The sequence below is a fragment of the Hydra viridissima genome, unplaced genomic scaffold, assembly GCF_058129835.1.
Source record: "Hydra viridissima isolate aposymbiotic clone 2 unplaced genomic scaffold, HvirCarnegie_v1 scaffold_12, whole genome shotgun sequence".
NCBI classification, from domain to species: domain Eukaryota; kingdom Metazoa; phylum Cnidaria; class Hydrozoa; order Anthoathecata; family Hydridae; genus Hydra; species Hydra viridissima.
Window position 1 is genome coordinate 14,629,560 of NW_028324311.1, and position 15,398 is coordinate 14,644,957.

General features: G+C 28.3%; 2 protein-coding genes across 2 annotated transcripts; both read right to left on the reverse strand.

Annotated features, from left to right (window-relative positions):
• Positions 1-595: 595 nt before the first annotated feature.
• Positions 596-3,041, reverse strand: LOC149881457 (uncharacterized). Its single transcript, XM_090069807.1, has one exon. The coding sequence runs from the start codon at positions 2,906-2,908 to the stop codon at positions 1,226-1,228; it is 1,683 nt and encodes a 560-aa protein (XP_089925933.1). The 5' UTR covers positions 2,909-3,041; the 3' UTR covers positions 596-1,225.
• A 1,302-nt stretch (positions 3,042-4,343) lies between these two features.
• Positions 4,344-15,396, reverse strand: LOC145193858 (eukaryotic translation initiation factor 3 subunit C-like). Its single transcript, XM_090068311.1, has 20 exons — positions 15,155-15,396; positions 14,402-14,467; positions 14,065-14,141; positions 13,850-13,962; positions 12,437-12,487; positions 11,638-11,712; positions 11,441-11,516; positions 8,796-8,842; positions 8,052-8,548; positions 7,691-7,778; positions 7,308-7,426; positions 6,722-7,190; positions 6,353-6,544; positions 6,159-6,246; positions 5,807-5,890; positions 5,562-5,709; positions 5,296-5,361; positions 4,873-4,960; positions 4,649-4,741; positions 4,344-4,565 (listed from the first exon to the last, which is right to left on the reverse strand). The coding sequence occupies exons 1-20, from the start codon at positions 15,247-15,249 to the stop codon at positions 4,392-4,394; spliced, it is 2,706 nt and encodes a 901-aa protein (XP_089924437.1). The 5' UTR covers positions 15,250-15,396; the 3' UTR covers positions 4,344-4,391.
• Positions 15,397-15,398: the final 2 nt, after the last annotated feature.

Genomic DNA, 15,398 nt, shown 5'->3' on the forward strand with positions numbered 1-15,398 from the left:
TAATGAGATGTTTCGTAGTCGCTTCATTGTGCCACGACTACAAGGTGGTGGAGGTTCGGTAGGCTTATGGGGTTGCATCACTTATGACGGCCCAGGTCTCTACTACTTATACGATGGTCGTATGGATCAACATAAATATATCGAAACGCTTGAAAATCATTTAATCCCAACTAGAGACATTTTTTTAGCAATGAGTCGGAGTGGCAGTTTCAACAAGATGAAAACGGTGACTATTTGGTTTCAAGAGAACAACATTAAGGTACTTCAGTGGCCAGTTAGATCACCTGACCTTAATCCAATCGAAAATATATGGACTGTACTGGACCGCAAACTTACTAAAACTCCCGTAACATCAACTGAACATCTTAGGGAAAGTTTGAAAGAGTCGTTCGACAGCTTATCAACTGATTATTGCCAAAAACTTTTTGATTCAATTAAAAGAAGATGTGAACTATGCATAAAGAACTAAGGTGGACATATTCTTTATTGATCTTGCTATTAAAGCAAACTTAAATCCCAGGTGTGCTAAACTTATGAGCAGCTTTTTTTAAGGGGGATTATCCCCCAAATTTAAATATAGACAATAGAAGAAAACTTTTTAAGTAATCTAACATACAATATAATGAAAACAAAAAATTTACATTTTTTTTTTTTTTGGTCAACGATTGTTGCATATACCCCAAAAAACCCCTAAAATAAACAGAAAATATGATTTGCGCCGGCCAAGATTCAGCAAAAACTATTAAGAAAGGCAAAGTGAAACTTTGGTATTGCATTTAGAATAGGTGCTTGAGTGTTTTAAATGGAACAGATTTGGAAAAAAAAAATCTGGGTCTGATTACATGTCCGACAAAAATGGTATTATAAAAAAGGGCAATTTTTTAAAAGGTAAAACAGCTATTCTGGTTTTTTTCTTGAAATTCTGTTCCATTTAAAACACAGGGCTTATTAAAAGGAAGATATGCTGAAAATTTGAGACAAAAAGCTTAAGCGGTACTCTTGCAACATTGGCCGGCATATTGAAAAACCTCAAACTGAGAAAACGCTAAAAATGTAAAATTATTAAATAAAAAATCTCCAAACATACTAAATATTACATATAAGAGTCTAATTTAAATTAAAAACCTCCTTTTTCATAAAATTTGCCTTCATTTTCTAAGGTTTTATCACTTTTCTTCAATTTTTTAGCCCTTAAATTTTGACGACGCTTTTCTCGATTGACCGTTTAAGGTGGATTTTGTTTATAGCGTTTGATTTTGTTTATTGTATAATAGCCAGGAATCATGTTAAGTTTTTCATAAATTAGGATTGACGATTTCATCCCAATATTAAAATTAGCTACAGCGTCGTAGACACTAAACTTTAGCACTGTAATGGTGACAAATTTTGTTTTTGGTATACGATTCCAAATTTTTCCATTAAAGGACTCATTCGCATTTAGTGTTTTGCCATGAAGACGTTTTTTAAGCTCATCATCTTTAGTGAGGTCCTCAAAAACAGGTCTGATCTTGTATACAACCTCTAAAGGAAGGCCAGGGCCTGGCTTGTAGGTATTGGTTTTATTTACTTTGTCTCTGTTGAATTTACACCAACTACTTGCACCCGTTGGACAATGTGGGTAGTGCCAGTTGTTATCTTTCGACGATGCCACATGAAAAAGAGTTGCAAGTGCTGATGATTTCATGGCAACTATATCACCAGTATTTTGTCTAATTGCTATACCAAAAAAATTTTGCAATCGATCAATTGTTGCATCTGTCAATCTTCCACGACCACCTAGTCCTCTCACTTTTTTTTTCAATTTTCGAAGTCGGGTTCCAACACGCTTCTGATAGTGCCCAACACATTCCAATTTAGTTACTTGAGTGTCAGGATAAACATCTTTGACTATATTGTAGCTTTTACTATCTCCATCACCCAAAAAGTTAACATATTTTAGTTTATGTTTTTGAATTGATCGGTGGAAAATGCGACTGGCCCCTTCGCATTCCATTCCACTTGCAGAACCAATGAAGTTCATTTTACAAATATGTAAATTTTTCCACTTGGCATAAGCAGTAGGATTTCTCTTAGCAAGGTTTTGATTTAAAGAGCACCCTCTGCAAAAACGACTCATTACCTCAACATCTATAACTTTTCCACTGTCTAATGAGAGTGCAGCAACCACACCATTTAATGAGGAAAATCCCCTACGCTGCCATGTCCCATCACACGATACACCAATATCTAAAATCTCATCTTCATTTTGACAATTTTGTCTTAATTCAGCTACAGCATCAGCCATTGTTTCCTGTGCAACTTCCTCTGTAATATTAGCTATTTTCAAAACAAGTTTATCATAGTTTTTCGACGTCATTGGTTTTGGCATGTTCATAAGGGTCGTAAATTTTTGAATTCCAGAATATCCTATTCCAAGAGTTCTCATTGTGTATATTGTACGTGTGTTTATATCAAAGATTCCTTTTTGATTTAATAATTTAGAAGTATAAAAGTTATTTTGATATTTACATTTTGAACAAAAAATTGAAAGTTCACATGCAAGTCCTCGCTTTTTGCTAATGTTTTTAGTTATTGCTAAAGTTGTTTGAAAGCAAGTGGGGCAACTTAAAACCGATACAGCATCTGACAAAATAGAACAGTCAATTATTCTATAACCTATCACATCTTTGTTTTGGACATAAGCATTCTTTTGTGGTGTTAAGTTCAAAATAGGTTGAAGCTCGCGAAAAGAAGAAGTCGACGTTTTGAAGATGTCTTTTTGTTTATCAACAAAAGATTCAATATTATCATTTAAAAGGTGATTTAAATTATTTAAAATTTCACTGCCACGTAACACCTTTCCATTAAAAATCCTTTTTCTTTTTACTGCTCGTTTTGTTCTTGCTTTAACTCTATCTTCTTTTACCATGTTAAAAAACTTTTAAAAAATTTATTTCTCTTGTGATAAAAATTGAGCTGAAACTAAACTTGAAAACTAATTTTTCTTACTAATAGTTTTATAAATCTAACAAGAAGCTCTTTAAATCTAACAAGAACCCAAATAAGATTTTTAGTTGCGAATTTTATCTAAGTTTTCATTGCATAAGAAGTCATTTATTGAGGTGTACTACAAGACGTAAATTTATATTTTTTGAAAAAAGGCATTGTTACTATTTCAAAAATGCAAAATTTTGATACTTAGAGTAATTTTTAGACATAGCCACTAATGTATCTAAAACAGTTAAAAATTTTTTTTTTGAATTTTTGAAATTTTTTGGGGGTGTATCCCCCTTAAATTTTTTTTTTATATACTAACTTTGATTAAAGATATTTAGTGATAGACATTCGTTTTTTTTCTCTTAATGTAATTAAAAAAGTCAAATAAATATGTTTCGTTTTTTAAAAAACCCTTTCGTGAGTTGTTTAGATCCCTTTCTAAATCACTCTTTTCAAAGGAAACTTTAGAAAGCTTAATTGGTTCTGAGTTTTTTCCTTCAGCAGGAACATGTGATTGCTGTAACACTTCTGTGCATGGTTTATTAAATGGTACAGAGTTTAAATTTAACTGTTTATATCCATTTAACTGTAATAATACTGCAGCAACATGCTTGCAGCATCCTCCCATACCAGCTTTACAATTACATTTAGCTTACAAAATATTTCCTTCTTTTTGACAAAAACGTACATAAATAAGGTACTGATTTTTTTTTTTATGAAAATTGAGTCTCGAAATATGAAGATCTTATTGAAAAAAGCCCATCATAAATAGTTACACAATTTATTTTAGCCAAGAACTTCACATTTTAAGACAACCATCCAGAATTCTTCAGAAAATCATCTAGAAGTAATTTTATTTAGTATTTATTTATTAATATATTATTTATTACCAATTATTCAGCATTTAATATTCTTATAAATAGTCGAATAACTTTTTCCTTCTTTTGAGTCCCAGCTTCAGTATAAGGAATTTTTACATAACAAACATTAGCGTAAAGTAATATTCTAGAGAGATAAAAGCGTAAGACAAAAATGTAAATAGTATTTAAAAGCTGTATTAGCTCCGCATAATGTGAAAATGATGAAATAAATTAAAAAAAAAAAGAAGCCCATCCATTGATGAAATAAAGAACTTATTACTTAAAAACAGATGAAGAACTTTTTGTAGACGTAAAATAAGAAAAAGAAAATTATGAAATCGTTTGGGAAATCGTGAAAACATTTTTGAGCAATGGAATAAAGACAGTAACCTTAACAAAAACAAAACAACAAAAAAAAACCTTTAAAAATAATTTATTTTAAATAGTTAAGCGCTTAATTGCTCAACAAACAAAAATATCTCAATATCTCTAAGAAATGCAACAAGAGAGGAGCTGTTATTTTTATTTTTAAAACACAAACATCATTTTTAACATTTAAAAACTTTTCTGTGCCAGAATTTTCCGAGGATACATTTCAGATGCCTGAGTAGAGCTTAACTTACTATCGTTTCTTGTTTTGCGATTATCCGGTTTTCGTACATCTTTATTAAAGATAGGGCCATATTTGAAATCGAGTATCCTTTCATGATGCTCCACTAGTGTGTTTAACTAAAGAGAGTTTAAACGTGAATCCTAAAAAACTGGAGAAAAGATTATCAAAAAAAAGGTTATAAAACAACATTATTAACTACCTTATCTGATAACTGCAAGGTTAAGCTTTGCAGATAAGTTGGTTCTGCGCCATGATGTAGAACAAGAGTTTCAGTTGGCTCGTCCCAAGATGCCTACAAAATTATTTTTTGATTCGTTAAAACTAAATTTTGCATTAGTTGTTATTTTACAGTGAGTTGATAAATATCAAACATTAGAGGAAATGAGATAGACCTACAGAAGTATATGTTGCATAATTTATTACCTGCAATTCTTCATTGATAATCATTTTACTAATTGTACTGTGAACAACTGAAGGAGGGAGGTCAAACATTTCAGCTAGACTGTGCATGCTACAATATAAGTAATTAAATCATAAATATCTTTATATTTTTATAGCTAGACTGTGCATGCAACAACAGAAGTAATTAAATCATAAATATCTTTATATTTTTATAGCTAGACTGTGCATGCAACAACAGAAGTAATTAAATCATAAATATCTTTATATATTTATAGCCAGATTGTGCATGCTACAATAGAAGTAGTTAAATCATAAATATCTTTATATATTTATAGCCAGATTGTGCATGCTACAACAGAAGTAATTAAATCATAAATATCTTTATTTTTATATAACACAAAAGTTTAATAAAACCTTTAAAATAAAACTTTTATAAAGTGTGACCTTATTGAATCATAAACCTTGTTATACGTAAATAAATACGTGCGAAGACTTTCCTCTTGAATTTTTCTAAAATAGGCCATAAAATATAAGGTTAGTTGTTTAAATATTTATTCTATCATCTAAATATTAAAAGAAGATATGACTGTTTAAAAAAATCATTTCTCAAATTTTGTTATTTAAGACACGAATCTCAATGTAATTAAACTCCCCACAATGTAAACAAACCCCCCACAAAGCATGTTTTTTTAAGAAGTTACATATTTAACCTGGTTATCATGCTTTTAACAGCATCAGAGTTAGGAAATAGTTCCCAGCAAGACACAGCCAGAATATTATCTCTACACTTTTTCCAATCGCCAGCTTTCATGGCTTTTGAAGCAGCCACAATATGTTCACGCATACTTTCAGGTGGTCCTTTAAATAAGTTTAAAAAGAAAGAAAAGTAAATGACATGTATGAAACTTAAATCAAACTATAAATTATTTAAAACTTTATTGTACAATATACTCACCTACTAAAGCCTGCTTTTCACTGTGACGCAACTGGTTTTGGAAACTCTTACTTATTGGCCTTCTTTTATAAACATATTCATTTGCTTTAAAAAAAAAAAAAAAAATTATAAAACAAAATATGAAAAACTTAAAAAGAAACTTAAGTCCATGTTATTAAAAAATTTTTAAAAACAAAAATGCTAGACTTTTTTAAAAGAATCATAAAACCATTAAATTTATAGTTATCAAACAACAATAGTCAATGCTATAATCTAAAATTTTATAAATCTACTTTAATATTAACACAAAAGAAATTAAACTTATTAAACTTAAAATTAAAATTAAAGTAAAATAATAACAAAACAAACTTACCAGCCATATTGGGAATTTCAAGCAACATAGCTGATGTTAGAAAAACACATTCAATTAGTTCCAAGTTTACATGCATGTGAAAAGGCATCTAGAAAAGTCAAAAGGCCACCATAAACTACTACAAAATGTATTTGCTTAGTAAGAAAATTTTAAATGATTCTGATATTTCCCATTAAAAATAGAAATGCATGTACCATTCTTCGTTTTTCAATTTTTTCTTGTTCTGGTGTACGCTCCATATTCTTAAGATTCATTAAACCTTGAGCAAGCATTTCTTTTGCTCTACCAGTGGATTGGATGTCTTGTAAAGCATTGTGAGCATCTTTAATCATTCCGTGACGGAATGCACACAACCCGAGCTGGACCATGGTGCGATTGTATAATATCTAAATTTTTTTAAATCATCCAAAAAATATTTGAGGCAAAAAATATTAAAAAAATTGTTTTCAGATTGCCATTTAACCAAACCATAGTTGCCTACATTTTTATACTTGGTTTATGCACTTTTTTTGTAGTAACTTTAACTTATAAACATAACAAACACTAATAGAAATAAAATGAACCTGAGTCGGTATATCAGAATGATGTATATTTTCTTGTAAATGAGAGATTAACATCAAATCTCGAGCTTCAAACCAACGGTTGTGTTTTGCATGATGAAAAATATGGCAAAGCATCGCACGAGTTCTAATTCTATCAGAACCATTTGAGTAAATATATTTACACATTCGTGACATAATCGAAGAATCATAATCGTCTTTGGACTCTTCTATTGTAACTCTTTCACTGTCTTTAACATTTTCATTTTTCTCATTTTCAACATGGCCACCTTGTTCTTCATTTACTCGCTTTACCTCAATTAGCTTTATTTGTGATTGAATTTCCATCAACTGCTTTAAGTCTACTTTGAAATAAGTGTGTTCAATCCTAAGCAAATATATACGACTCAATATTTCAGGTGAAGGAAAGTTTTTCTCATAGTGCTGGATGACTTGATCGATAAGAGAAACAATTTCAATTTCATCCTTTAGCCTAAAACAAACAGAGACTTTGATGCAAAAAAATTACTGTAGAGATCCCCTAGTATGATTTATATTAACTCCAAAGTATTTTTGAAATGTTATCCTTTTTTGATAATAGTGAACTTACTTTTGAATATATTCTGTTGAATGCCCATCACAATTTTGAAGTATTTTTGTAAATTCATTATCAAGTCTCTCTAGCAAAGTTATAGGATCTTCTTGAAGTTGATATTGTTGGGACTTATCCTAGAAAATTAAAGAAAATATCACTGGTATAACTTAAAATCTTAAATAATACAAAGCATTAAAGTAAAAATTGTAACAAACTTACAAAAACTTATAGTAAAAAACTTCTATGGTTTAAGAAAATTTAGATTATTCAGAAATGAGATTCCTGGTATAAAAGATCATCTCTAATGATTTTATAGCCATAAATTAATTTTAACTAGGTTATAAAAAACAAAAACATGTTATACAAAACAATTGTAAATAATTTAAACAAAAATATACCTCAATATTTTCATATTCAGATTGATTAAAGAGGATATTAGGGTTGGCAGATATTAGGTTGTAAATCTCTCTAACAGTATCAAGAAGTCTAAAAGTAGAATACATGATAATAGAATCCTGAACAAAAATCAATATTATATTATGATAATATATCAATATATATTTATCATAATTATTTATTATACTTTAACATAATATATGTTTATCATAATTATTTATCATAATTTAACATAATATATATTTATCATAATTAACATTTGATTACATATGTTAATTATGATAAAACTTTTATTTCTCTGATTTATGTATTTCATAAACCATTTATTATGAATGATGACATAAACTTGAACTCCATACTAACCTATTCCACATATCTGGTTTAAGTGCAACATCTGTTCCCATAGAAGAGTCAACTATTGCTGATGCAATGTTAAATAGAAGCTTCAAACAAAGGGCTGGACCAAGATTATGCTGTTCACTTATTGACTTAAGTTGTACAAAATAATCAACTTGTTCTGTACGATCTGTCCCCTTCTTGCCTCTCACAGCCAGAATTTCATGAAATTTTTTTAAAATAACTTGATGATTAATTTCAGTATCTTTAGGAAAGAGCATTTTCATTTTCTCTGATGATTTTAAAACTTCTGTCCATCCTTCATCTTGAAGAACTCTTGTTTCTTTTGTGCGTTCCTTCTTTTGTCGTTTTTCCTTCTTTTTATCATCTTTAGAGGATGCATCTTTCAAAAACATCCATGCACCCCATTGTCGACGACCACCCTCTGGAAGTTCATCATCAGAGCTGGAGTCATCTGAATCCGTTCCAAAGAAATCATCACTATCATCATCTTCATCACGAGGCTAAACAATTAGATATGACTAGATTAAAAATAAATATATTATCTTAACAGTTTTTTAATTAAAATTTTTAAAAATATTTAAGGAAGTTATGATCTTTTTTAAAGGTCCACTATTTTTGTCATTGCTCAATATTTATTGTTTTAATGATAATTTTGTTACTGAAAAAAATTTTCTTATTGTTCAAATAGGTGATAATAGACATAAAATATACAATATGAAAATCCCATTTTTATGATAAATATCTTACAGGTTTAGTGGGTTCAGTTTTTTTCTTTGGCAAATCTTCTTCAGAATCTGTGAGAAGAAAAAAGAGAATATATTTATTTCAGTATCAAAGTATATTTCAAATTAAGAATATTTTTAAAGACTTTTTTTCAATAAGTAATTGCAGTAATTATACCTATAGATACAATTACCACACATTTTCAGTTCAGATTACAATCTGGCCTGCAGACCAAAGTTAGCTGACCCTTGTCTTATATTTTTAACACTTTTAAGTTATCTATCATTTTTATTTTTTAATTTACAGCACATAAAATTTGAAATTATATTTTTTGCTACATGGTTTTGAAGGAAAATGTTACTCCTCTCAGAATAGACTTAAAAACGCTAACAATTACATCAAAACATGAAATCACTATGCATATTCTACATATAAAAATTTCCATTATATCTAGAGACTAATTATAATATATAATCTGCAACTAGTGTTTTGTTCTAATTTCAAACTTAGGGGGACACACTTTTCGTTTTAAGAACAGGCCACACACTAGTCACAATGGCCTAATAGCCCTAAATAAATATTAAGATGAGAACCAAATACCAGCTCTCAGAAACATTTTTAAGAATATTGCACTGTTAAAAATGGTGGAAGACTAAGTTCCAAACTTCTATGTCAGAAATGTTTTGGTATTATAACCAATCAATCAACTCTGTATTAGAATATAAACTATTTCTAATATTGATCTTATAGGTAGAGCTCCAAAAAAAATTGTTCCTAAGACAAGCAGAAAAGTTTTAAGGTATTTATCATAATCTAGGAAGCTTAAAAATGTCTGTAGTAGTGGTGATAAGCATTTAAAATGAAATAAGCAATATTTTCATTATCAATACTTATCTTCAAAAAGCTCCATCCTTTTACATAAACTTTATCTAAAAATTAGAATAGTTACGACAAGAGGGGCAGATGTTGGAGGCCATTATTTGGAAAGGTTTTTGTGATTTTTTTTGACAATTTTTTCTTAAGAATTCAATCTTTTTGAGACAATGTTTTCGATGAACACTTTTAGGATAACTTATATCTCCATTATAAGTATCACAAGAACATACAAGAATGCATTGTGAGTTGCAAATGGAACTTCCTTTTGCACTGTTTATAAAGAAGTCATGTTTACACATTAACTGTGTAGCAAATCTTCAAACAGTGCATGATGTAAACTATATGAATACTGACAATTGGTTTAATAAAATTTGCGAATCAAAAAATGCTTTAAACTAAATTTTTTTAAAAGCATTTTTTGTGAATCATTATGAGTTTTTAAATTTATGATACAAATTTAAAAATCATTATGACTTTTTTAATATATTTTTTCACATCGTAAGTGAAGCTTTGTTTTGGGATAACAAACTCCAAATTTTGTAATTGTTTATGGTTTAATAATATGCAAAATTCCAATTATTCCCAACTATTCCTTTAGTATTTTGAGTAATAATTTGAAATTTACCAATTTTACCTATTTCAAATGAAACACTTTTCATATAAAATCTTGACTTAAAAGCATTAGCATTGGAATTAGTGAAGTTCTGATTAATTAGTGAAGTTCTGATTAATTAAAGTTCTGATTAATTTTTTAATTTAAATATTTTTCAAATATATTTCTTTAAACCTTGATCTAACAAAATCGTAGAGAATACCATCTAACACATCTATAATTTTTTCAGACTTTATTAACAACAGAAATGCCAAAATATACTTTAAAGGTTTCACCATAGAAAAAACTATCAGATTCCTGCTGATATTGTCTTGATCAATCGACTTCCAACATAACAAAATCTATAGCCAAAGTTATAAAAAAGCAGATATGTATCCACTTAGGCAGATGGAACTAAATTAAACTAGTTGATTTAATGCTTCATTACTTATACCATTGTATAACTGGAATGTTCTTTAATCTTCTCTAAGTTTACTAAGCACTATACCTATCTTCAAAACAGGAAAATTTCAAAATATTGTTGTCCTTGTCACAAAACAAAGTGTGTAGAAATAATTGCCATTCTCACTTAAAATATTTCCTAAACCCATCTAACGTCTAACAGCTTACAACTTTTTTCTTAAAAATTTTTAAAATTTTACATCTATAATCATTCACAGTAACAAAAACTGCTCTTTGTTTGCAAGGCTATATTTAAAAAAGCAAATTTATTTTCCCAAAATAAATAGAAATAAAAAGTATTGTTCAGAAAATGTTTATGAAGCAAAATTTTTAATAGCTTTTTGTTGAAGAAATTTTTAGTTGTGGATTTATTATATTGAACAGATGTGTATGTTTTTCTACATTATAAAAATCGGAAAGCTACAGTAGCAAGTATCATATTTAAAAACCTGAAAATGCTTGGATTAGAATGAATTGTAAAGGTCTTCTGTAATTCTTATAGCTATTCTATCACAGAAATAGATTTAAAAAAACAAAAGTTAAGTCAAGTTAGTCAAATTTTAGTCCCATATTTAGCAAATAGTTAAAATAAAGCACAGATGGGAGGTTGACTGTTATCAATCTTACAGAAAAAACACACCATGAAGGATGCTGAGAAGTTCGCTTTTTAAATAGAAAACTGGGAGTAGTATTTTTCAAAAATTATTTTTATCATTTAACTTTTAAAAAGCATTTTTACCTGATTCTTGGTCTACTTCATCCTCATCTTTCTCCTCCTCCTCTTCTTCCTCCACCTCTTCATACTTACTAGGATCCTGCATAAAAATAAAGTATTTTGAAAAATTTGGTTTAAACACTATTACTGAAAAATATTGAATTGATTGAATTGATAAATATTGAATTTGATTGAATTGAAAAATGTTAACTATGAATTACCATTCTGTAATCAGCTATTTTTTCTTCAAAATCACGATTAAATTTTTTCACTTTTTGTCGTAAAGAAGCAAGAGCCTGAAAAATTTATAGACTTTGATTTTAAACAAATCTTATTGAAATGCTTTTTAATGATCCTTTAAAAACTTATAATTAACAAATATTATTATATCCAAATACTTTTTATGCATTTACAACAACTTTTAGTAGTTGAGAAGAGTGTGACACTATTCTTGAAAACAAAGATAGACAAAGGTTTACAGAGATAAACAAAGATTTTCAAGGATGATTTAAGTAATATTTGAAGCACATTTTATTTTCTTACAATTAAATAAAATCTAAATAAGACAAAAATTTTTCTGCTGAAAGTCTGGCATTTCTTCTATAAAAATCTTCAGACTATTTTGAGTTCAAAACCGTTGAATAAAAATATTCAACTCTATTAAAGATCAAATTTTTTATCAGAGAACAATATCCATATGAATAAAATAGGGACAACTTTAGCCCAAACTTGAAAATGTTATAACTTCAGAGCATTTGGGAAATGATTTTAAACTTAACCTTTTTTCTTATTCTTAATGAGATGTATCTTATTAGGAATAAGAAAAAATGTATTCATGGTTTAAATTTCAAAAAAATCTGAGGGCATAGGTTAAATGCCTGTATCACTTTTAAATGGAATAACCATACACAAATATATAACAATAGAAACTTATAAGACCTTAGCAATAAAAATAGAATAGTAATTACTTGAAATAACATAAAAATATAATATAAATTATGAATTAAATATAAAAAAAACCTTTGCATTAAGTTTGGATAGTTTTTTTCTGCCTTCTGTATCTTCCCATTGCTAAAATACACATTTATAACAATTATATAATAAACATACAACATATCTTCAAAGAGTAAAAAGTAATAAAGGACAAAAAATGGTCAAAATGACCCTGTTACATAATGACTGCATAGATTCATTCTTATTTTCATCTGATTAAATAAAAAGTGTAAACAATGAGCTTTTTTGTGACATTTTTCATGTTAAATATCTCCATTATAAGTACCACAAGAACATACAGAAATATTATGTGAGTTGCAAATGGATATTTATTTTGCACTGAATATTAAGGAGCTATGCTTAAGTATTAGGAAACTAACTCCTGGAAAATTTTTTAGTGCAAACTAAATGTTTAAGAAAAAAAGTATGTTGTTTTATAAATTAAAAACTGTTTTAAGTTTTTTAAATCAAAATTTAAAAGTTGCAACTACTTTGATGAAAAATTTGTAGTCAAAGTTTTTTTTTATTCAAAAACAACCAATCAAATAAACTTTGAAATTGATTTTGAATAACATTCTCAGGATATTCTGTCAGCAAAGAAGTGCAATTTAAAACTAGTAAGTTGATTTTTACTTCAATGATATTGCTTGCAGTTTATAATTCATTTTATAAAACTATTGTTTCTTTAGAATTTTTACAACTAATTTTGATTTAAGAAAAAAGTTTTTTGCTTCATAATTTCCTAGAAGATTTTGTTAAAGAATTGTTAAATATCTCCATTATAAGTATCACAAGAACATACATGAATTTTTCTGTGAGTTGCAAATGGATATTTATATTGCACTAGAGAAAAAACAAGCTATGCTTACACATTACATGCATAACAAAACTTACATCAGTGCATATCTTTATTTTCATCCTAATTTACCCTCATGTGTATATAGGGTATTTAAGGATATAAATAATATCAAGGACAGATACTAAAGGAATAAAAACAGAAACTAGAAAATAACATGCCCAACTCCTTGTTCTTATGCTATTTAAACATTACTTAATAGCTAAGTAATCATGTACAGTTTTAAAAATAAAAAAGCGTGTAACTTAGGCTATTACATCTGATTACTAGGTCTTTTTAAGTCTTAGATTATTAATTCTGGAAAGAGATTCCAGTCATAGTGTATGGATGCATTTTGAGCAAATAACTCAATTATGTAATTTTGCCCAAAAAAAAAAAAAATGTTTTTTTTTTTATTTTTAAGAGCAGATTCTAAGTTATTATTTTTATAAATTTAATTGGGTTTGCCAACTATGCTGGCAGCTCCCAACATACAACAAATTATTGTAAGAATGTTTTTTTAACCAAAAAGTATATATTTGTATTTGAAATTTATGTAAATATTTTTGAGAAAAAATTGTTATGCTACACAAAAATGTAATTACCTGCTGGATGAAGTCTTCCAAATCTGCAAGCCCTTTGATAAAAAAATTTGGGATGCCTTCTTTTTGAACAATAGTTTTTGATTTTTCATAGCCTTTAGTTAAATTCTCATACTCTAAAAAAAAAAAAGAAAAACAAATCCAAGAAAACATTCTCTTCAAGATATTGCAAATGAGCCATCATACTAACATAGCAACAACTAAAATGAAGTGCAGACCTGTTTGTATTTTAACAACATCATTGATTTTCATACTATTTCGCATACTTTTTAATGAAACTTGAAGTACCTCAAACCTAAAAATATATAATTCCTGATCAGTTTTTATTAAAATCATATTCCTCAATTTAACTATTTTGAATAAAGATTTACAAACCTAGCCATTGTTGGTATAATAGCCTAAAAGTATCTATTTACATGATTTCTGTATTAGAAACTATAGGAACGCATTTCAGTTAAGAACACATATATCAGCTAAGAAATTGAATTATTTGATATGTAATTAGAAGAAATTGCAATGCCTAAAATTTAAGAATAATTTTAATGACAAACTAACTTTTTATCTTTAGCACTCCGTACTACACGCTTTGCATCTTCTTCATCATCACTGAGCTGATATGCTCTAAACAAAAAGATAATTATAGAAAATTTAAAAAACAGGATTTCTTGAACTTGTTAGTTGTGCAGATTATCAAAGTTTATAGGATTTCAAAATTTATACCTTTAGGTTTACACTTATATCAAGTTATCATATTTGGCTCACAACTTGGTCAATTTGTTAATACTTTATTACTGGTGTTATTTTTGATAAACATAAAGTTATAGAAAAAGCAGCAGGTTCTAAAGATAAAAAATAGCTACATATTCTTATAAATCTCCTTTACCTGTTCTTGTTGCTTGTGGACTCCTTTGAGTAGAATGGGGAGATTTATAATAGAAAGAGAAGAAGCCACCAAAATTAGGCAACAAAAATAATAATTCAATTAAAGAGTCAAAGGAAGTGTTCCAGTATCAAAGATTTAAATGCTCTCTATAGTATCTTACTTTTAGCCATATATCAGAAGTATAGCATTTAATGTAGCATTTTATTTAATGCTATGGCAGTGAATATGTATATTATTTAATAAATATTAAACTACTTATCAAGATCTATAAATCTATGTTATCAGAGTCTAAATATTTATAACTAATACAAGAACAATTACATTTTAATTTACAGCACAACAGCAACAATACAAATGAGTTTTACCTTCAAAATTATACTAACTTATATAAAAATTGCTACGATTTTATTTTTACATAATAATACCTGGCCGGTGCGTTTGTTTTGGGCCTTTGAACTTCTTCCTCTTCACTTTCTTCAGATTCACTTTCAGAACTACCAGCTCGAAAAAAACGTGACATCGTGCACTCTGATTACAACTCCAGAGGATACTAATTGATCTAGTTAATGGAAGATCGATGTGATCTTTACTCCTCGCGTTGCATGTCAAAAAGAAAAGTGCCACTATTCGTCCACAGTTGACTTTTAAGAAAAATCTGAAGTTGAAATA